The 22,485-nt window shown below is 56.3% G+C and overlaps 1 protein-coding gene across 1 annotated transcript in view; it reads right to left on the bottom strand.

Moving 5' to 3' along the window:
- Positions 1–22,485, bottom strand: part of PCNT (pericentrin) — a gene marked incomplete at its 5' end in the record, with an annotated part of 78,888 nt that overhangs the window by 705 nt on the left and 55,698 nt on the right. The window contains 15 exons of the mRNA XM_082624390.1: positions 162–289; positions 1,990–2,113; positions 3,483–3,559; positions 4,999–5,231; positions 6,109–6,216; positions 8,174–8,353; positions 8,755–8,857; positions 9,623–9,843; positions 13,079–13,492; positions 13,998–14,148; positions 14,428–14,650; positions 15,655–15,850; positions 16,467–16,640; positions 17,720–17,914; positions 20,151–20,302. Of these exons, the coding sequence (XP_082480516.1) occupies positions 162–289; positions 1,990–2,113; positions 3,483–3,559; positions 4,999–5,231; positions 6,109–6,216; positions 8,174–8,353; positions 8,755–8,857; positions 9,623–9,843; positions 13,079–13,492; positions 13,998–14,148; positions 14,428–14,650; positions 15,655–15,850; positions 16,467–16,640; positions 17,720–17,914; positions 20,151–20,302 (2,679 nt within the window). The remainder of the gene's footprint in view (positions 1–161; positions 290–1,989; positions 2,114–3,482; positions 3,560–4,998; positions 5,232–6,108; positions 6,217–8,173; positions 8,354–8,754; positions 8,858–9,622; positions 9,844–13,078; positions 13,493–13,997; positions 14,149–14,427; positions 14,651–15,654; positions 15,851–16,466; positions 16,641–17,719; positions 17,915–20,150; positions 20,303–22,485) is intronic.

The raw sequence follows: 22,485 nt of genomic DNA, 5'->3' as shown, positions 1-22,485 counted from the left end.
TGTCTCCACTCACAACCCTCCTTCTGATACTATTAATGATGGCTGATTAGCAGGACTGAAACTAACAAGAGTGACTAAGCTGGACCCCAGCCGTCTCCTCTCCAAGACTGGACACTCCTGGGTCACTCAGATCACGTCAGAAGACAGAGGACTTTCATTACCTGGTGGTACGTCTCCCAGTCTTTGCTGGATCATTTCTAAATGGTGAATGTATTCCGTCAAGGAATGTTCTGGATCTTGGGAAGCAGTCAGGGATCTTTCTGATCTGGGATTTGGGGACGGATTGGATCTTCAAACATACAAACCAACAAACAAAAAAAAAGAGTTGAACTCAGCAGATGGTTTGAATGCAGCCAGTGCGGAGGGGCAGTGGAGTTGGGCCTGCTGACCAGACACTCGTGGGAAATGGGGTAAACTAGGCAGTTGTTACCTTCCTATATTTTCTTTACCACAGCAGAAAAAGAGTAAGGGTTTTTTAAGAAGTGCTACATAGTGCTTTAAAACTAACTTCTTTACAACGTCTCCAAATTAAAACAACTAAAAACTACTATATATTATTTAATTCACTAAATCTTCACATGAGTCTATCATCCCAACCAGATTCTGCCCAGCATCCCTCACAGAGGTCCCTTCCTCCAGCTGGGCCCAGGGAGCCCCGTCTGCATCACTGCTCACTTCCTCTCCAGGGCAGGGAGTGTCTTACCTGTGCGCCATCCACAAAAAAGAGGCCTTGGCCACCACCTATTCCTTCAAAGGTATCACCCACTCGGGAATAGGAGAGCCACAGCCAGACTGAGAACCCCTGCCTGCCCTCCCCGAATAGAACCGGGCTTCTGGGCCCTCACGGACTCACACTGCTGCACTCCCTGCCTCGCTCTGGGACCGAAACTTTCAGAACACGTCTCTGTGAGGAACCACACACACGCTGGTGGGTTCCCATCGGCAGAGACGCAGGGTGAGTGGGGACACAGCCTCACGCACGGCGGTGCCGCCCACACTCATCGGTCTGGCCTCCCCCATCAGGGCAGTTACGCCCAAAATCGTCACACACTCTTAACACGCAACTCGTACGGAGGTCTCATCACCAACTGGAGACCATGGAGCGAGAGAGCCAAGGTGAGCATTTTATCCCTGCTGGTCTGATGTCAGAGGTGCACGACGCGTTCTGCTCTGACGAGCTTGTTTTAGAACCCCGGGAAAGCACGCGAGAGAGAGCAGGCGACATGCCTGCACGAGCCGTCACATGTGTGTGACAAATACCACAGACACAGACTGAGCTTTCTATTCACTTCACAGGTAGGTTCCAAATACTGGAGGAGTCATAGTCAAATGAATTAAATAAATGACTCGTAATCATATGCAAGCATTTGAATAGGATTATCATTATTTGTGTTTCAGTCTGGAGAAATGGAAATGGAAATCACATCTCTCACAAGCAGCACTTGGATAAGAAATCTCACGGTCAGGAACATGGGTGCAAGCCGTGATGAAGGTGATGAGGGCCACACCGCACAGCCGTGTTACACCCAGGGCTCAGAACGCGACAGTCACAGCTGCCAGGGAAACCTTTCTTCACCTGAATTTTTAAACAAAATTCCATTCTACAATTTAACCACAAGGCCTCTTAATTATATTTTTAATTGAAAACAGTTTTTTCCCCAAATAACCGATGCATGTTTAACATTATCACTGTAACACCTCAATTGCCAAGTAAGTTGTAAGTATAAAAACACATTACGTGTGCAAAAAAGCCCCCAATCCCAAAGAAAAAGACTAAGTAAAGCTAACACCACGGCCTTGCATGTATGTGTGTGTGTGCGTGGGGGGTGGGTCATGTGTGCCCGGGGGCCCTTCCATCACAGGCGGGCCTGGGCACCCGCACAGATCTGCCCAGGGACACCTCCGTGCTTGGCCCTGTCTCTGCAGATGGGGCCCCCGCTGACGGCTACAACCCTGCAGTAGAAAACCAGCTGAGGCACCACCGCTCACCTTTCCCTCCTGCGTGGGGATGCTTTTGGCACAGGGCCCCTGGTGTGGCTGGAAGACACGTCCCGGGTTGGTGGGGATTCGCGGGTGTCGGGTGGAGACTGCTGCCGCCGGGGCACCAGGAATCCTTCCCCCAGGATTATTTAGCAATGAAGGGATTAAGAAAAGAAAAGAATGCATTTTAGTAGGGAGGCCCATCCACCGAAATTTTAAATTTACAAGCTTTTAGGAGTCTGCATGGCAATTTCAAAACGTTTAAAAAACTTGTTATAAAAACTGTATTAAAAAAATCTCTAGGGCTTCCCTGGTGGCGCAGTGGTTGAGAGTCCACCTGCCGATGCAGGGGACACGGGTTCGTGCCCCGATCTGGGAAGATCCCACATGCCGCGGAGCGGCTGGGCCCGTGAGCCATGGCTGCTGAGCCTGCGCGTCCTGAGCCTGTGCTCCGCAATGGGAGAGGCCACAACAGTGAGAGGCCTGCGTACCACAAAAGAAAAAAAAAAAATCTCTAGAAGAAACCTGAGGTTTGTTTGTTTGTTTGTTTTTTTGTGGTACGCAGGCCTCTCACTGTTGTGGCCTCTCCCGTTGCAGAGCACAGGTTCTGGACACGCAGGCTCAGCGGCCATGGCTCACGGGCCCAGCCGCTCCGCGGCATGTGGACCTTCCCGGACCGGGGCTCGAACCCGTGTCCCCTGCATTGTCAGGTGGATTCCAAACCACTGCGCCACCAGGGAAGTCTGAAACCTGAGTTTTGAGCACCTGCATTTCATTCCTGCAAGGCTAACCTTGACCCCCATGTCTGTGTGGGCAGCGTCCTGGAGAAGCACTCAGCACCCTGATGGAGCGAGCAGGGCGCCAGGTGGGCCTGGGGTGGGTCTCCTGCACCCAGCTCTGAGGAGTGGGAAGGGCAGGAACCCTGGCGACCACCAGGTGCAGCCGGGGGGCAGGGGATGCAGGTGACCTCCTAAAGAACCTCGAAGCCAGCTGATTCCGAGACGTAAGGATTCACACGTGGAAATCAAAGGGGACTGGCACCACCAGGGAAGCCCAGTGGCCATGAAGGGTGCTGTCCACTGCAGCTCCCCCAGGCAACCCGGCTACACCTGGGTAGCGGCCCGTCAGATGGGGCAGAGGACAACCGCAGCCTGGACGGGACTGAGGCAGAGGTGCTCCCAGGAGACGTGCACAGTGTGAAGCAGAACGTCACTCCACTTGGGAGAATAAAAAAGACTTTGTATTGAAAATAAGCTATTGGTCGATACATTTAGCATTTCTGTATTTTTCAATCATTATTACGCTCCTCTGAACCACTTTTATTCATCAACGTTAATTGTATAAGCTTGTGCTTGTTCCCAAAATAAAAACCACCTTCCTTCAAAAACCCTTTGCCTCCTGACAAGCGCACTGGCTGAATTACTGGTTTCTTATTCTCCTTTGAGATCTCCCACCAGGCGGGCACTGAAGAAGCCCATGGGTGGGGTGGCATGGGGGGGTACCTGGGCGGGGTGCTCGGCCTGGCGCTAGGGCTCCTCTGCCATCTACTTGTTGCCATTTCTTAACCAAAAAGCGTAACCTACAAAAAAAGATAGAAAACGTTGAAAACTAGAGCAAAACAGGAGTGAAAAGAACCAAGAAAATCTAGACGTGATGGGACCATGGAGTGAGAGTGTGGCCCTCTACCCGGGCATCACCAGCACCTTCCCGACCCCGCCCCCGGCCCCTGGGCCCCCGAGCCCCCGACCCTGCCCCTCCACTCCCAGACCCGACAGCTGGGGTCTGTCTGGTTCACCACACTCCCTTCCGTCGCTAACACACTTGACGGGCCCCCGACAGCTGGGGGAAATGGAGACCCTCGCCCTCCACGTGGTGACGGGAGGTACAGCGGTGTAGGGGTCCCTAGACCCCTCTCCTCGACGGCCCCCAGCAGCTCCCTCACAGCACTGCTGCGTCTGAGACCCAAGGCCCAGGAGGCACCTCCACTTCGTGTTGGTAGAAAGACGGAGGCAGGGTTTGGGGCTCTCCCCGCCCCAACCCAGCATCTGACGTACTTCCTGGCACGGGGCATGTTCTCCAAAAATACAGAACAGATGGACGGACGGACGGACAGACAGGTGACAGACAGAGTGACAGGCAGGTGGGTGGACAGTCTGTGGTCCGGAGAACTCGGAGGGAGGGAGGGCGCTAAGTGCCCGGAGGCCGGGGGAGGCCTCCACCCCGCGGGGGCTCCTGGCAAGGGTGCGGCTGGACTGTGTGCGGTGCTGGGTCTCTGAGGGCAATGGGACCCACACTGCCTTTTGTGGTGCAGTCCAGGGAAAGGCCGAGGGGGCCCAGCCCACCCTGCTGTGCCTGGTCCCGCAGACGGAGGTGAGCGTGGCCCAGAAAAGGCACCTCTGTGGGCACCAGAGCAGACACAGTGGCACAATTCTTAGTGGGACAAACATTTTTAGAAATACAGCAGATTTTAAAATTATAAAATAAAATAGATTTTCATCACTGTTAATTTTGAAATAGTCAGAATTCCCTATCACACCAGGGAGTCCATCCGTACTCCAAACTGGCGCCCTGCATGCCTAATGGCTGGAGCTGGGCTGGGCTGGGCCAGGCGGACACTTAGGGGTCAGGTGTACCTCCCCGCTGGGGGGCCCACAGCGTGTGCTCCTGTGCCCATGGCACCCTTTATGAAACACAAATTTGACTGAAATATAAGAAACTGAAACACGAAGAAGTGAAATGCAGTGTTAAGCTCAATCAGACACGTCTGCCTTCATAAGAACACCACTGAGCGGAAGGCTTTGTTTACAATAAAGAGGCACCTCAACCCTAACTCTTAACCCTAACCCTCAACCCTTCCACCTTAGAAGGCGCAGCTCGACACAGCGGGGTTTCCGGAAGACAAGGGTCATCTATATTTTAAGGCCTCAAATAACATTCATCTTAAAAAAGGGAACAACTGTAGCGTTTCAAAGACTAAACGACCCCAAAGCAGACGGGAGGCACGTGCCTCGGCGGTACCTTAAGACAGCGATCACCACCCTGACGGCAGTGCGGAATTTCGTAAAAGGGCGAGCCGCCACCGCTTTCTTATCTGCCTTGGAAGGAAATACTCCCAAGTGGGCGATCATGGAGAGTGTTTCTTGTTCAGAGTCCTGGAATCCACCAATCAACAGCAAAAGATACTTCTTTTGATAAATCAGGGCTTTTCTAAAGCTCTCTGCTCTCAAATACTGCAGGTACAATTTTTCCATCTAAAAGAAAAAGAAAAAACAGTGAAACTTAACCACAGGACAAAGACATCCTTCTCACAAGTCTCCATAGCACACTTGTACCAGGTGCTTTAAAAAGAACCAGACTTCTTTCCTCAGCAAATTATCACAGCGGTCAGCTCCGCACAACATCTATAACCAGCAACAACCTTGCAGTTCAGAGTTGGATCTTGTTTATCTGACAAAACGCAGAGCACAGACGACCCTTCACCAGCATCAGAGGAGCCCTGCGAGGGCCCAGGAATCGGACCACTAAGCACGGACCAAACTGGGGGCAGGTGGGGGTCCCATCACAGGTCTGTGGGCATCAGGCGTTGGCGAGACCTGCGGTCACAGGCAGAGGTTGGTGTCCATATCCTAATACGGCTTTTCCCTCCAGAGAGACCCACAGCTCAGGCCTCACCATCAGAAGCGCTGACTGAGGTGTGGGCTCCAGGCTTTTCCAGACTATGGACACTATCATCTGTAATTCAAGCACCAAGACTTTCACCCCTTAACCCAGGATATTAGAAAGTGCCACGGGTACCGCAGAGAGGATCTCTAGGACAGTGAAAATGCTCTGCATGACACCGTTGTGGTGGACACTTGTCATCTTACACTTGTCAAACCCACAGAACGTATGGCCCCAAGAGCAGCCCGCACATGATGACAACGTGACGCCGTGGGTCTATGGACTGCAACACACGCACCGCCTGGGGGGAAGTGGATGGTGGGGCAGAGGGTTCGGGAAATATCCACACCTTCCCCTCAATTTGGCTGTGAACCTAAAACTTGCCGAGAAACATAAATCTTAAACTAGTAAGAAGCAGCCACGAGACGGTGTCTGCACACCTAACACCGCCCACGGGCTTGGTCTTACCTTGGCATTGCAGGCGCCAGCTTCTGGCGTGGGCAGTGCTGGGTCTGGGTGTCGTGCTGAGCCCGGCGAGACCATCCTGTCCTGCTTCCACGCAGACCTGTCCGACCTCTGCAGTGACCACAGACAGCGTGTCTACACAGCTGCTCTCCCAGGAGAGCATCTCAAGAAAAGTGGCTGAGGGCTTCCCTGGTGGTGCAGTGGTTAAGAATCCACCTGCCAGTGCAGGGGACATGGGTTCGAGCCCTGGTCCAGTAAGATCCCACATGCCGCGGAGCAACTAAGCCTGTGCGCCACAACTACTGACCCTGCACTCTAGAGCCCGTGCGCCACAACTACTGAGCCCATGTGCCACAACTACTGAAGCCCGCGCGCCTAGAGTCTGTGCTCCGCACCAAGAGAAGCCACCACAGTGAGAACCCCACGCACCACAATGAAGAGTAGCCCCTGCTCGCTGCATCTAGAGAAAGCCCGCACGCAGCAACAAAGACACAACGCAGCCAAAAAAATGAAGGAAGGAAGGAAGAGAGGGAGGGAGGGAGGGAAGGAGGGGAAAAGAAAAGAAAAGAAAAGGGGCTGAGAGCACAGTGGTGACCGCTCCCAGGAACGAGCCGCCCCATGCTGTGCCCTCTGGACACGGCTGGGCTGGGGCAGGTGCCGGCCACCTGGGTCCCTCTTCAGCCTCTTCTCAGTGATGTCCTGGTTGTTATGTGATTATTTTATTACACTCAAGTGTGGTTGCTACACACCGTTTACTGAAGTATGATTGTACAAAAGGCATATTTTTACTAAAAACAAAACCCTCACATTTGAGAAATCACCCTGAATTCAAAGCTTTAAGCCTATTAGACACCCCTGTCCTCCCTGGCCCTAGAAATGCTGCCCCTGGCAGACGTGGACACCAGCTTTGTTCAAGCTCCATCGAGCCACACAGCCTGGACACCTCAGGAGGGGCCCACACCGCACAGAGGGGATGTCGTGACCAGGCCACGTGTCCCAACACTGGCAGCGTGGCCTGGACACCACGCTGTGCTGAGCACCCAGAGCTCCGGTGTGGACACACGAACAGACGAAGGGCCCCACAGGGAGGGCCAAGGCTGCTGCCCACAATGGACAGCCAGGACCGCCTGTCGCCGAGGCCAAGGCCAGCTCGGAGCACTCCCGGGGCCACACGCTCAGCTGCCGCCAAGGCAGCCTGGCTGCGCCGCCCACAACTCAGGGCAGGACCCGGAAGAGGGAGGTGCTGAGTTGGGTGACGTCCCTGCTGAGGCAGAAGGAAGAGACCACGCTGCCCGGTTCTAACAGAGCCTGTGGCCTCTCCTGGGGAAAGACACTCCAGCAGAAGTCACCCCGACACAAAGGAGAAGGTGCTCCAGTCTGTCCACCCTCAGCCTGCCTCTCGCTCACTCATTACATTCATTTCCTGATTCATTACCTTCCAGGCGAAGGACAAAGCGTTCCAGGTGATGGTGCTTTAGTCCACCCCGGGCGCCCTCTGAACAAGGAGCCCCCAGGGGAGCAGGCGGCCGTGCTCGGCGCCAACGGCACCTCTCGCCTTTACAGTCCCTCCCGACGAGGCACAGGGCCACGGGTCTGCCGACGGTTGGGCCCCGTGAGCACAGGAGCCCCCTTAACCCCACAGCACTTCAGACAGACAAAGCGGAACTGGACAGAACTGAGAAGACACAGGCCCCACTTGGGGACACACCACCGCCCTCTGGTAACTGCCAACGGGACCTGCCCGGCCTTGACAGGGCACCTTGCCCAGGAGCACCAGAGACACCAAGCCCTGCACAAAGAACCTTCCGGAAGAGAAAACATTAGGCACGGATGGTCTCCCTGGTGCGTCTAAACAAACATTTAAGGAAGAAATGAATACCAGCTCTACACAATCTCTTCCAGAAAACAGGAGGGAACACGTCCCAACTCATTTCATAAGGACGAGACCAAAGACAATGACTAAAACCCTCCAGATTAACATCCCACATGAAGCCAGATACAAAAACGTACGCCAAAATATAAGCAAATCGAACCCAGCCTGCAGCCACCGGGGCCCCAGGACACGTACCCTGCGCGTGCAGCCCTCCTGCGGGGTCCTCGGGGCCCGGGGGGTCCTCTCCAGCCGGGACACGGCCCTGCACAGCTCCGCCCTCTCCCGCGTCACCGTGCTGAGCGCTCTGCTCAGGGACTCGTTGTCCTTCAGCAGGACGTCCACCAGCTGGACCTGCAGCTCCACCGTCGTTTTCTTCTTGAGGAGAAAACAAGATTAGAAAATGTTTTGTTAAACAGGCGCGTTCTTTCCAGGCCCCAGCGGGCGCAGGACACCGGCAGGGTCAGCTCTCCTGCTGCCTGCGCCGCGTGCTGCTTCCACGACAGACATCACGACGTCCTAACCGCCACGGAAGTTTGTCGGGAAATCACAGCAGCAGTCAGGACTCCTGAAGCACCCCCGACGCTGCTGACGGGCAGCTCATTTCCAGCCCAGAGCCTCAACACAAGTGCGTGAGCGGCAGACAGGCCGGGGCGTCGGCCACGAGCGGGACAGATCAGCGCCCCCGTGGGCACCAGGAACAGTGCGTTGAGCCAACCACGCAACAGGCCGAGGCGGGAGACAGGCCCGGCCGCAGTGAACAAGAAAGCTGGTCTCACCCGGCAGGAGCTGGACGCGCCCAATTCAGACTTGAGCGTCTCCAGCGTGTGAAGCAAGGACGCCACCGCCTTCTCGTTTGACGACGTCCAATCACTGATGGTCCTGGAGAAGCACACGGACACTCAGAAGGTGCGTGTGGGTCCCAGGCGGCAGGCACTCCGTGTAGTGCCTGGGGAGCCCGGCGGTGACTGTGGCAGCCGGGAGGCGGCACGGCCTGGAAGCGGGCAGTCTGTGAAGCCCGGAAGCCTCCAGCCACTGAGCACTGACCACAGAGGCTCCCTCAGTGTGTCCACCTCCCCGGCTGCTCTCTGCTGGGACTCTGAGTCAGTTACTAAAACGCTGTCCCTAAGCAAGACTTTGCTGCTCCATTAACTAAACCCAATTACAGACAAGGGAGCTGTATGGTCTGAGCTTCCGTGTGCTCAGAAAGGGGCAAATCAACATTGGTTCCCGCCAAACAGCAGAGTCGTGGGTCCTTGACCAGGCAGACGCATCCTGGCCCCGTGGGCAGCGGGCCAGGGTGTCAGGCGAGGCAAACGCTGCACAGACACCGGGCACCAGCCCTGCCTTGGGGGACTCGGGTGGGAGGGGGCCAGAGCCTCTGGGTGGTGAGCAATGGTAAAGAGCCATGGAGAGACCTGATCTGAAAGACACCTGGATTTCCTGTCATATGAGAATGCAAAGACCACAAGGCTGCCATCATCTTTCGAGAGAATACTGCCCACGAATTCATCCACACACGTGGGATGAGAAACAGAGTCTGTTTCATTAAAACCTGAACCCAAAATCAAAGACACGCCCCACTCAGAATTTTTCTCAACATCAGAGGTGCTGGGGATACGGCCGGGTCAGTCCCGAGAGACTCGCCTGTCCACTGTCTGGTTGATGAAGCTGGTCAGAAGCCCCGCAGCACAGAGCAGCTGCTGCCGCACCTTCTCTAGGCCCCGCTGCTGCTCCCGGGGGCGCTCGGGCTCCAAATCGGGCTCCGGGCAGGGGCGCACGGCCTCCCTCGCCTGCAGCTCCCTCACCGTCCGCTGGAGCTGCTGGATCCTGTGCTCGTCCCGCTGGCGCTGCAGCTCTAACTCCCGCTGTCAGCAACGGTGAAAAACAGAAGCGAGCCTCACACACGGTCCGGGGTGGAGACCGGAGCCAGAAGCTCAGCGCAGGGGCTGCCCGGCCCGGCCCGGCCCGGCCCCGGGCCCCGACCGACCAACCCCCAACAAGCTCCATACAGGGGCTCTGGGCGCAATGTGGTGTCAGGGTCCCCCCACCCCGGGGATCCGGGACAGGACCCGGGACGGGATGAGCCACAGCCCGAGCCCGGCCCCCCACCTCAGCACGCATGCGGGCACTGAGTGGGTGCTCAGCACCGAGAAGGCGGGCCTGAGTCTCAGGAGGCCCTGTGCCCCCCACTCGCGATCCCCGCCCTTCACTGCGGAGATGCCAGGGGACCCAGCCGGCCAGGCCGCTCCCTGCCCCACACCCAGGACCCGAGTCTCCACAGGGGGGCAGCAGAGCACCGACAGGAACCGCTCCACGTGCTGAGAAGTTCAGGGCGTGGCGGGGGCTCGGAGAGCAGGGGGCTGACCCCAGGGGGTGACGCCTGGGGGTTGCGGATCCAGGGAAACAAAGACGGCCAGGCCGGGCAGGGCGGAAGCAGGCAGGGCAGAGCGGGCACAGGCCCGGCCCAGCCACCCCTCAGGCCGCACACGGACCAGGCCTGCTTCCCACCCAGCACTCCCGCCCCTTCCCGGCATCACCCCCATTCAGTGCTCGAGCCTCCTCAGGAAACTGTGATCCTTTTTGATCTATTTTCCAGATGAGGAAAGTAACAAAACCAAGAGACCCACTGGTTTATTTTGTTTCAAAAAGATGAAATTGGCCCTGAAATAACTATCAGAGGCCTGGGCCACTACGGCCAGAAAAAGACCCCATAACCCAGATCAAGTTAACTACCTACAGTAAAAATAACACCAAAAGGACAACATACTTAAGAAAGAAAAATACATATCAAGGTGCATCATGAAGGACAGTTACTAATTTGACTTGGAAAACACTTTGTATTTTTTTTAAGCAATCACGTTACCTTTTTACAAACCAAAAACAAACTAAAAACAAACAAAAAAATAACAAAGAAAAACAAAAGAAAAAAAAAACCAAAATTAAATAAAAAGGTTTGGCAGAAGACTCTAGATAAGGTTTGGGAAGCCCCTTGCAAAGCACATGAAGACAACAAACCTCTCTCCCCCCACAGGCACAAAAAACCTGGAACACGCTCTGGGGGTCCCGAGTGACCAAGGCCCACCCAGGGCCGTGACTCTAGCCGCCTCCGTCAGGAAACCCCCGGCCTCTGCCACAGCCCCAAACGATTCCTCCACTTCCACGATCTCTAGTGATGAAACACGACTGCATTCCAGGCTGTTTAACCCCACCAAAAACACGAATCGTTACACACACAACACGCGTGAGCCTTGAAAACCCCATGGCAGGAACCAGACACAGAAGAAGGCCACATACCGTGTGATTCCACTGACACAAAACGACCAGAAGAGGCAAATCCAGAGATGGAAAGTAGACCAGTGGGTGCCAGGGGCTGGGTCCCCGCTAACAGGCCCAGGGGTCCCTTGTGGGTGATGAACATGTTCTAAAATTGACTGCAGTGATATCAGGCTGCACAACTTCTGAATATACTGAAAACGGCTGAATTGTGCAATTTAAATTGGTGAACTCAGTAGCATGTGAATGATATCTCACTAATATTTATTTCTTGACGATTTCATGGCAGCCTAACCATTAAAAAGACCAGGCCATTGGTTTTCCTTGTGCATTTTAAGAGCTTTTTATAATTTCCCAAAACCCCCAAAAAGCAATAATAAAGGTAATATTTTTGAAGTTCTAAAAAATATTTTTAAAGAGAGCAAAATGAAGGTCAATCCACGAGAAAACACAGGATATAATTTCCTCAGAAACAAATGCTTTTGGTCAATGTATAATGTATCTAAAATTAAGACCCATCCAAAAAATAAAGGAGGGAACACTTCCCAGCCCATCCTGCAAGGCCAAGATCTTCCTGATATCAAAACCAAAAGCACCACAAGAAAAGAAAACTACAGAACATATCTCTCATAAATATAAATGCAAAAATCTTAACAAAATACTAGCAAACTGAATCCAACACTATTTAAAAAAGAGTTATACACCAAATTCAAGTGGGATGCATCCCAAGAGTGCTAGGATGACTGAATATATGAAAATCAATGTCCTATATCATATCAAGAGAAGGACAAAACCCATAAATCTGAAAAGACACTGAAAAAGAAAATCCAATACTCTCTCATGATTAAAAATAAAAAATAGAAAAGACTGAATAAACTAAAAATAGAAGGGAATTTCCTCCGATAAGGGACATCTACAAAAAGGGCACAACTACCATCGCACTCAGCAGTAAAACACTGACTGCTCCCCCAAGATCAAGAAACAGGCTGGACGCCTGCCCTCACACACTGTGGGTTCTGGCCAGGGCAGTCAGGCAAGGAGAAGAGACAAAGGCATCCAGGTTGGAAAGGAACAAGTAAAACTATGTCTATTTGCAGAAAACATGATCTTCTATATGGAAAATCCCAAAGAATCTGTTAAAAATATTGGAACTAATAATAAACCAGTTCAGCAAGGTTATAGGACACAAGATCAAGGTGTGAAAATCACCCACATTGCTACACATTCGCAACAACCTGAAAACGGAAGTAAAAAATAATTCCATTTACAACAGCATCAAAAAAATAATATTTAGGAATAAATTTAACAAAAGAAACACAAAGCTTATCACCTGAAAGTGACAAAACATTATTGAAAGAAAATAAGGAGCTAAACAAACAGAGAGCCCTTCCAATTTCACGGATGGGAAGACCCAGCATTGTTAAGGAGACAACACTCCCCAAAGCGATCTACAGATTCAGTGTGATTCCTACCAAGATCCCAAGGGCCTTCACGCAGAAGCGGAAAAGCCGATCCTCAGGTGCACACGGAACCGCAAGGGGCCCCGAGGATCCAAAACCACCTTGGGAAAGAACAAGGTCGGAGGACGCGTGCTTCCCGACTTCCAGCCTGCTGCGAGGCCGCGCTGACCAAACCAAGGGACAGCCCGGAGCCAGGACAGGCCCTCCGGCCATGGCGGGCTCACCGGCGTCTCCCTGTCTCTCTGCCACCTGCTCCACTTCTCCGTGTCCGCTCGGCTCGGCCTCGGCTGCGCTGCCATCCTGGCTGCTCTAAGCTCCCCCGCGCTCTCGGCGGGGTCTCCACGCGAGGACTCAGTGCCGCACTCACCTCCTGCTCCCTCTCCACCTCCTGGCGGTGCACGTGGGCCTCAGCCTCCAGGGCTCGCTGCCGTGTGGCCTCCAGCGCCACCTCCAGCTCCAGCACGCGGGCCTCGCAGCCCCTGAGCTTCTGCAGCAGAGCCGGCTGCGCCGGCCTGTCCTGCGGCCGCCGGCTCAGCCGCTCCGTGAGCAGGCGCTCGTGCTGCAGGGCCTCGGACAGCTCGCGGGAGCGGCCCTGCTCGGCCTCCAGGCTCCGCTGCAGCTCCGAGAGGCGGCCACGCTCCCGCGCCAGCAGCGCCTCGCAGCGCGAGGCCTCGATCTGCAGCTCCTTCCGGAGGTTGTCCTTCGCCGTCTGCTCGTGTTTTAGCGCCACGCACAGCTGGTTACTCTGAGCGCGCTGCTTCTCCAAAGACGCCCTTAACTCCTGCACCGGGGAAAAGTGAGACGAGGCCAGTCAAAGCCAGAGCAAGAGCGTCTACACAGCTTCCGCAGCTAGAGCTTCTGACGCTATACTTTGGGCAAAAGGAGGGCGAGCCATAACCCCTCTTCTCGTGGCTCCGCCGGCCGTCCTCGTGGATGAGGCGCTGTTCTGAGCGCAGTGCCACGTCCCAGGCTCACCTCCGTCCCCGAGTCGGGGGCTGCGGTGCTGCTGGAGGGCGGGCCCTCGACCCCGTCATGGTGCTCGGCTCAGCCCGGCCTACGGGGCACGGCTGCGCGTGGCCACAGGGCTGCCACACAGGGGGCCGGCCCGAGGCCTCCCCTGCGCACAGGCGGGGCCCCCACGCGGCTCTGAGGCCGCACTGCCCTCACAGAAGCGAATGCCCGGAGGCGGGGGTCGCACGTGCAGGGACCCTCTGAGCCCTGGAGGTGTAGCCCCGTCGCTGCCCCAAGCCCTGGCCCCTGGGCACAATCGTGGACGCGCACGTCACCTCCAGGGTCTTGGCGCTCTGGCCCTCCCTCTGCAGGCGCTGCAGCCGCTCCTCCTCCAGCCGGCTCTGCAGGGCCCGCTCCTGGGTGCGCTCGGCCTCCAGCTGCTGCAGCGCGGCCTGCAGGTCATCCTCCTTACTGTCCAGCACCGACCTGTGAGGGGACACAGGCTCTCAAGGGGACGCCGGCCAGCACCCGGGCTCCCAGGGCAGGGAGGGCGGGCCCTGCGGTGTGCGCAGCCCCCACGAGCCTGTGGGGGCAGAGGCTCCGTCCCAACACCCATCGCGACAGCCGGGCAAACCGCGGCTCCGGACGGCAAATTTCACTGTGAAGCCAAGAACGTGGCAGGAGCCACATGACTTCCATCATTATTCGGCCAGAAGCCTGAGGGCAGGACGGGGCTAGAAGGTAGAGCCTTGCCGGGGGCCGCACCTCAGCTGAAGGACCTCCTTCTGCACCTCGTTGAGGGACTTCAGCAGCCGCTCGTTGTCCTGTCTACACTCGCAGAGCTCAGATTTCAGATCTCTGACTGTGTTCTGTTCCACCACCAGCAGCTTCCGGACGTTATTTGCTTTCTCCTGTTCTTCGTGCAGGGTTTTCTGCAGGTCGCTTACTATACATTTTTCCTGCTCAACCTTATACGCCAACAACTCAACTAAGAAAGAGATTAAATGAATTAAAATAGCATTATTTACAAGTCCAAAGTGAGCCGCACAAATGAGTTAACAAATCAGTAACAACCCAGTAAAGGAACGGGATGTGTTCACTCTGGGGGGACAGGAAGCTTCTATGACCCAGAAGCCGCTGTTTCTGATGGAACCAAGATACTCGGGACACGCGCCTTCTGCTCACACCCCCGCCAGCCTCGCCCTCGGGGCCGGTGAGCATCGAGAGAGAGACACATGGGCAGAGAGCGGGCGGGACCACGCAGCCGTGCAGGCCATGTGACGCAGTGGGGTTCCGGGGTAGCGGGGGCACACGCCCTCTCGACCCCTGCGATGTTCAGGCCCGGGGTCTCCCAAGGGCAGAGGCTGGAGCTGGGCTGAGACGGACCTCCATGGAGCCCACCCAGCCCGGGCAGCTTCGCGGAGAAGCCTCCCAGAACTAGGAGCAGACACACCCACTCCTCCAGGAACTGAAACCAGAAGAAAGAAAACCATGGACCAGGACCCTCATGAACACAGATGCAAAATACGAGCGAATCCAGCCCAGAACTGCACAGCGTGAGGCGCCATGCTGAGGCTGGGCCTCGAAGGCAGGCTGCCCCACGGGACGAGTCAAGTCCTCACTCAGCACTCAGAGCATCCCCAGGGCAAGTGGCAAGAACAGGAGGAGAGGAGACGGGGAAGAAAGAATAAGATAAAGTGTTCTCTCCCTGCAGATGACAGGAGTGTCTGTGTAAAAGTCCCGGAGTTTAAATCAAACTCAGAAACCTGCTGCAGGCCGCTTCAGCCTCTCGTGAGCCCCAGTGACCCTCGTGGACGTGGGCCTGCGGCGCCCAGCATGGGATGCTGGGCAAGGCCTCCACCCTGACCGGCATGCATTCTGCACTCGGTGACCTGGGGAATCAGCAAGGGGCTCGCTGACCTGCCTGCCACCTCCCGACAGGTGAGTGTCAGGATAAACGTTTCGGGGCCGAAGCCAAGAGGCCACACCCACCCTGCCTCCGCAGCTGGTGCTCCTGGCGGCTCCCGCGGGCCTCCGCGCTGGTCAGTGCCACGCACAGCTGCTGCAGCTTCTCCTGGTTCTGCAGGTGCGTCATCCGCAGCTGGGCACGCAAAGCCTGGATCTCGGACATCAGGCTGCTCCTGTCCGACAGGCGAAGGTGCTCCAAGGACCTCTCCTGCAGGTCCCCCTGCAGATGGGGTGGCAGGGGATCAGGGCGGGGGGACATAAGACACGGCAGAAGAAGGGGGTCCTGAGGGCTGGCGTGCCAGGCAAGAGCAGCTCCTGCCCCGCAGCTCCTGCTCACGGCATCGCTGCCACAGGAGGACGCGGGGGACAACTGTGCGGCATGAACGTGGGCACGGTGGCCCTGGAGCCCTCAGACCGCACGCAGCTCTGTCCCCAGCACCCTGGTCTCGCTTGCTGGGCCTGGTCGACGCTCGCCATGCACCCTGCCCTCTCTTACGAGGGAACTGGTGGGGAGCAGGCTCCCACAGCCCTCGCGGTGCCGACCCTCCAACCCTGGGCTCAGCGCTCACAGCCTGGAGCTGGGCCGCCTAGAATTGCTCTTTTGCTTTCAAGGAAAGGCCAGTTATTTCCAGAACAGAGTGAGATCCTGAAGGAAGATAAATAAATGCACAGAGTTTTCCACTTCACGGAATTCATGCATAAAAACACAGTGTTATCTGTGGACTGCAGCAGGATTTGCTGCTCAGTCACTGCTTTGCTCTAAGGTCGGGTGAAACACGTTCCGTCACCCTGTGTGTCAGGGTGGGCTCCGGGGGGAAGCCAAGGCATGAGCTCACCTGCTCCTGGACCATCTTCTCCAGCCTCTCCAACAGGGAGCCGCAGCCCCCAGGGCCTGAGCCACAGGGCCGGGGCCACAGCTCGACTCTCAGTATCTCCCGCTCCTTTTCAAAGGCCTCTTGGACAATCTGCAGAAATTCCCCTCTCCAGTCGAGGCCCACGTTGGAAAGTTCCTAAAATATCGAAACAAAGAGCCCATGTCCCTATAAACGCATTCTGCAGGTTCAAACAGAACCCACCCCGACTTACGGGGACACACGGACACCCATGACCGCCTAGGGGCATGAGGAGCCAGCTCTGGGCAGAGAACCGCCCCCAACACAACGGGGAGGTGAGACAGAGTGAATGTCAGAAAGCAAATCTCTCTTCCGGCCGCTGCACATGAGCCCCGGGTCCAGGGGAGGCCAGGCCCTGAGTGGTGGAGACAGTGTGTGTGCGTGTGCCTGCGCGTGTGCATGTGCGGGGCACGTGCGTGTGTGTGTGTGTGTAGGGGCGGGGGCGTGTGTGTGCAGGGGCGGGGGCATGTGTGTGTGTGCATGTGTGTATGTGTGAGGGGCGGGGGGCATGTGTGTGTGCAGGGCCAGGGGTGTGTGCGTGTGTGCGCGTGTGTGTGCAGGGGCGGGGGCATGTGTGTGTGTGCAGAGGTGGGGTGTGTGCATGTGTGCATGTGCGTGTGTGAGGGGTGGGGGGCATGAGTGTGTGTGTGAGGGGCGGGTGTGTGTGTGCATGTGCGTGTGTGTGTGAGAGGCGGGGGGACGTGTGTGTGTGTGCAGGGGCGGGGTGTGTGTGCATGTGTGTGTGCAGGGTTAGGGTTAGTGTCCACGCAGGGGGGGCGGTGTCTATACGGGCCATGCATGGGCTGGCTGCCCCGTGGCCACCTGCTTGGGCCCACCTGCTCCCTCCCCTTAAAGTTGGGGGGTCTGCTCACTGCTCCGTCCACCCTCCACGGCCGGCTGGCTTCCTTGCACACGGTTCAGCACCTGGCCCTCACCTCCATGCTGCCCCTCGGCCCGGCCCCCATACCCTTCTCTCCACCAAGAGCCCCCCTGCAGGGCTCCAGACGGCCCCTTCCCCGCCGCCTCTCCTGGAGGCTGGAGCCCAGGCACTGTGGGTGGGGGGTGGCTGCCCGGGCACGGCCCCCCCGCCTGCCGCTGGCCCACCTCCGGCTCCTCCACTCCCACTTCTGGGCCCAGGAAAGCCCTCGACCAGGTCCATGCCCACTGCTTCTCTTCTGTATCTAGAAGGCCTGTACCTTCTCCCCCTTTGGGGGTCCTGGGGTGGGATGCTCCCTGGGAGCTGGTGCTGCCTCCAGCAGGCCCTGGCCCCCCATCGTGGGGCAGTCGAGGGGGGCGCTGGGCTCGCCCCTGCTCAGGACGCTCGGGGGTCCACGGTATTCGGACAGGGCCAGGATGTGGTGGCTCTCGTCACACACCATCTGCAGCAAAGCCTGAAACGGACAAACATCTCAGAAAGGAGGAGAAGCAGCTGGAAACCTCTCACCGTCACTGCCCCGCTGTCACCCGCCAAGGCTCACCAGGCTGCCCCCACAGCCTTTGCACCAGAGACCAGAGTTGCTGCTCTGACCATGAGGTTCTCAAACCTTCCTCCCTGTAGCTGTCACAGACAAGTAAACCAGCTTTGAACGAGTGAACTTCTGTGCGAGCTGCTCCAGCAAAGGCCCCACAATCCAGCCATCCCGCCTGCTCCCTCAGAGAAGATGCTCAGCTCAGGGAAATCCACAGCCAAGTCAGCAAGATGCCAGGCACCTCCCCGGCCCTCCCGGGACCACAGCTCCCCACCAGGAGCGAGACCCAAGAGCTGCACAGGGACACCTCGGGGGAAAGGCACCTGCAGATGGTACCAGGCCAGCTACTGGCCACTGCAGCCCTCTCATGCCCCAGGGGGCGCCCAGAATACGTGAGCACAGGAAGGGGTCTTCCACACCATCAGGATTTGGAGTGGTAGTTACAGCGTGATGGGACATGGGACCTGGGACGTGCACGCCGGCCTTCTGTGCTGCCCACAGAGGCTGGGAGAGGAAGGTGCACCCCACCCAGGGCCACCCTTCTGGACGGCTGGTGCTACGGCCAATGCAGAGCGCAAGTGACTGTGACCGTCCTCACACAGCGTGTCAACACAGGTTCCCGCAAGGGGCACGTTAGGGAAACAGGAAAGTAGCAACGAAGAGGCCTACGACAAAGAACGACTAGTTACTTAACTAGAAACAGGTCTTCCTCTGATTCTAATGACGTGACCGAAAACGTGAAACAGTAACATAAAAGTGCTAGACACCAAACTGTATACTGTGTTTACTTTACAAGCGGCCATCGTTAACACTCTACAACAATTTCACTTTAAAAACAACGTATGTGGTACAGAACGGACGCAAATCACAGCCCCGGGGAAGGAGCGGTGGGGAGGCGGGGAGGCTGTATAGTGGACCAGGCCGCAGGCCATAAACACCTTCTCAAATAGGGACAAAAAAAGGTGTTCTGAAAAACACCTCTGGAAAAGAACAGCTGTGACGAGCGAGGTCCTCGCCAACCGGGCGCACGGCGGCCAGGAGGACGGACACGGAGCGGCCCCCGGGCCACGGGCACAGTCAGGCCGTGAGATCCCGGAGCCTCTGCCCTGAGGACCGCGGAGTCGCAGGGGGGCCTCGGCCTGCGGTCTCACAGCCGCACGTGAACCAGCCGCCCCGCGGGGCCCGTCTGCCCAGCTGACACATGCTTCCCAGCGTGGCGGACCTTCACCAGCGTCGCCGGCCCTCAGGGCGGCCAGAGACGCGACTGCACGAGGCTCCTGAGACTCGGCCCCGCGGCGAGTGGCCCCCGCGCCCCACTGAGGATGGTGCAGCGGAGGGGCCGGCAGGGAACACACAAGCCGGGCTGACTGACCCAACAGGCTGCTGCGGGGTGGCCGCTCCTGACTTTCTCTCCTGCCACCTCAGCGCTTCCGGAAAAGGCTCCAGGGCCTCTGCTGGGTCTCTTTCTTTCTTTTCTTTTTTAATAACTAAGTATCAAGTATTAAACCTCAAAGCCTAAGCATGAAACATTGTCATTAACAACCAAACTTTTTCCTTGAAAATTAGGAATTCTAGTATTTATGTCATATAAAAAACTGAGGAATGCAAAAAAAGAAAAAACAGCTAGAAGACACTGCTCCAATTTCAACTCTTAAAGGAATAAAACCAGTTTCATTTCAAATACAATTTCAGAGAAGATTTTACTTAACATCAAAATCGTTCCCTTTGGGAACACTTACTATCTGAATAAGAGAACCCTCAAAGTGTCTTGGGAAAGCCTCCAAAGCCAAACAAGCAAAAACCACAAGTGCTTCCCAAACAGGGTCACGAGGTCTGGCACCTGAACGACACTCAGGAAGACCAATCCAGTTTCGCCTTGCGACTCGGGACAGCGCCGCGCGTGCAGGCCCTCTGGGCGCTGTGCTGTGACAGGCGCTGCGGGAGGAGCCGCCGCCGGCCACAGCACCCGCGGCCCCCGAGCACTGGCCAGGCCCCACCTGGGAAACCGTCCCTGCGGTCCTGCCACAGTGGTGCATCTCCTCCCTTTGAGCCGCTACACAAGGCACAAAGTCGTAGCAGGGCTGAGGCCAGCGGAGCTGCGGACGGGCCAGAGCGGAGGCCCCTCGAGCCCCCTCCCCTGCTCCCCGCCGGCCAGTACCTTCACTTGCTTCGGATGGACTTCCTTCTCCTTCCTGGCGCCCAGCGGCAGTCGGAACCCCCGGGGGCTGAGAGGCGCTGCAGGACCAGCAGTGGGCGCTCCCGGTCTTCCCGAGCCTTGGCTTAGTGTCTCTCCAAACCCCGTGCCACCACCTAGAAACACACCGCAGAGTCAGGGCCTAGACCCGCGACTCTGGTGGCGATCCTCGGGGACGGCCCCGAAGCACCGGGAGGGCCATGGCCAGGCTCCTCTCACCAAAGGAAACATCTATGGACACCCCCAGACAGTAAAAATGTTTCATAAAAACGTAAGATGAGAGCTACACACGTTAAGTAAGAAAACGTACATTTTGCACGTTTAGCATGTTAATGTCCGTGATTTGAACATAAACCCTCCGGGCAGCTCAGCTCATTTTCACAGACGCGATATGTGTTTCCTCACCCCCCACAGACGGGGCAAATCGGCAACTGTGCCGAGAGCCTCGGAGGACAGACGAGAGAGGCAGCGGGACATGAGGAGGAGGCTGAGCGGGAGGACAGGCCCAAAGCACCTGGCCATGGGGCAGGGGACGCCTGATCTGGGGATAGGTGGAGAAAAGCCCGGACTGGGCAGCCCGGCTGTGGAGCCCTCAACAAAGTCTCGAGTTTGAGACTCCAGGAGCCTCTGTCTGATGGGAGGGGCCTCAAAATAGAACTCCTAACCTCTCGGTTAGGAGTTCCTAACAGCTCCCTGAGCTGTTCCTGAGCCTTGAACTGTGGCCAGTCCAGGAAGGCTTGGAAGCACACACTCTGCAAAACGGAAGGAGGCACCCGGTGGAAAAGCAGAGCCCACCACTCCCACCAGCACACAGCTCGGGAAGGGCAGGGGGATCTCATGGAGCCACCGGCGAGGCCCTTCTGAGCACAGAGCTGCCATCCAGTGAGCCATTCACGACTGCCCTCTCAGAAGTCTACCTTCTCAAACGTGCCAAGGAACATTCAAACACAAAAGACAGAGAGAAACAGAGACTCAGAGAAAGTGTGGAAGAAACAGAGTAAAGGCAGCAAACAGAAGAAAACATCAGAAAAATTAGAGCATCCCCAGAGAACTAAGAAGGGGAGTATCGTTCAGGAAACAAGGGTTAGGGCTAGGAAAGAGGACTACTCAGAAACTAAAACAGCAAAAATAAAAATAGTTAATACAAAGCTTAAGAAGTAAAGCTCTGAAAAACCTCTTAGAAATGAGAACAAGAATACAAACATGGAAAAAGAGAAAATGAGAAAATTAGTACAAGAGGTCCAATATGTGATCAATAAGAATTAACAAGACAGACGAGACAAAACCGTGGGGGAAATGACCAAAGGACGAAGCAGAGTTCTCGGGGTGGGAGGACGTGCTGCAGGGCACCACGCGCTGCTCTCATGACACCCGGGTCCAGGACGGCGGGCTCCACGCTCTGAAGGAACCCAACTCCCCACCCAGGGTCAAGCCCAAGTCCAAGATGCCGACATCAGGAAGACATCAGTGTTCACACAAAAAGTACCCCGCACATGCTCTGTCTCCAGAAACTTGTAGGGGGTCCAACCCGGAAAGCAAGGGCCACGTTCAGGACGCGGGGAGGCCGTCATGGGCAGCGCACGCCTGCGCGCAAACACGCGTCCTCGAAGTGCAGACACTCGGCAGTGATGGGGCAGAAAGTGCAGGTGGGGCCATTTTAGGGAGATGGGAAGAGAGGTGTGTGGGCTGTGCTGCATAGATAAATACTAGAGCAAACTTCTGAAAGTTGAACATGATATCCTCAGGAAATGACGACTCCAAGCAGGGAAGCTGGACGAGAGGCTGCTCCTGGGACGCACCTCACAGAACTGCTCAAATTGTTACATCACGTGGCTACTGCTGGGAAGAAGTGAGAGCACCAGCTGGAAGGCTGTTGGCCCCATTCCGCAAGTGCCAACACGGCCAGTGAACTGGACCGCACTGCTGCCTTGTCCTCAAAAGCACCCAGTGAGCCGATGGGGACTTTTTTCAAAAGTCAAAACACCTTGAGGTGACTGACTTGTAAAAATCTAACTATTATAGAAGAAAGTATAAGGTTAGAAAGTCAGGGTGTGGCAGCCATCATAGTGACAAGGATCCAGGCAAGACCACCAAGAACCATCAATGGAGGCTAAGTGGGTCCGAGCTTGAGGACAGAACGTCTCAGGGTCTCGAAAACCTACCCAGGACATCGGCCATTCAGAACGAACAGGATGAAACCTGGCAACACAACTGCAGAGCCCAAACTGACCCACATGAAGAGCACGGCACCGCCAGGGCGCTCACGGAGTCCCACGAGATGCACGCATGCTGACGAACC

This window comes from Mesoplodon mirus, assembly GCF_964341445.2.
Source record: "Mesoplodon mirus genome assembly, chromosome: 6".
Classification (NCBI taxonomy): Eukaryota; Metazoa; Chordata; class Mammalia; order Artiodactyla; family Ziphiidae; genus Mesoplodon; species Mesoplodon mirus.
This window is presented reverse-complemented; position numbering and strand designations above follow the sequence as displayed.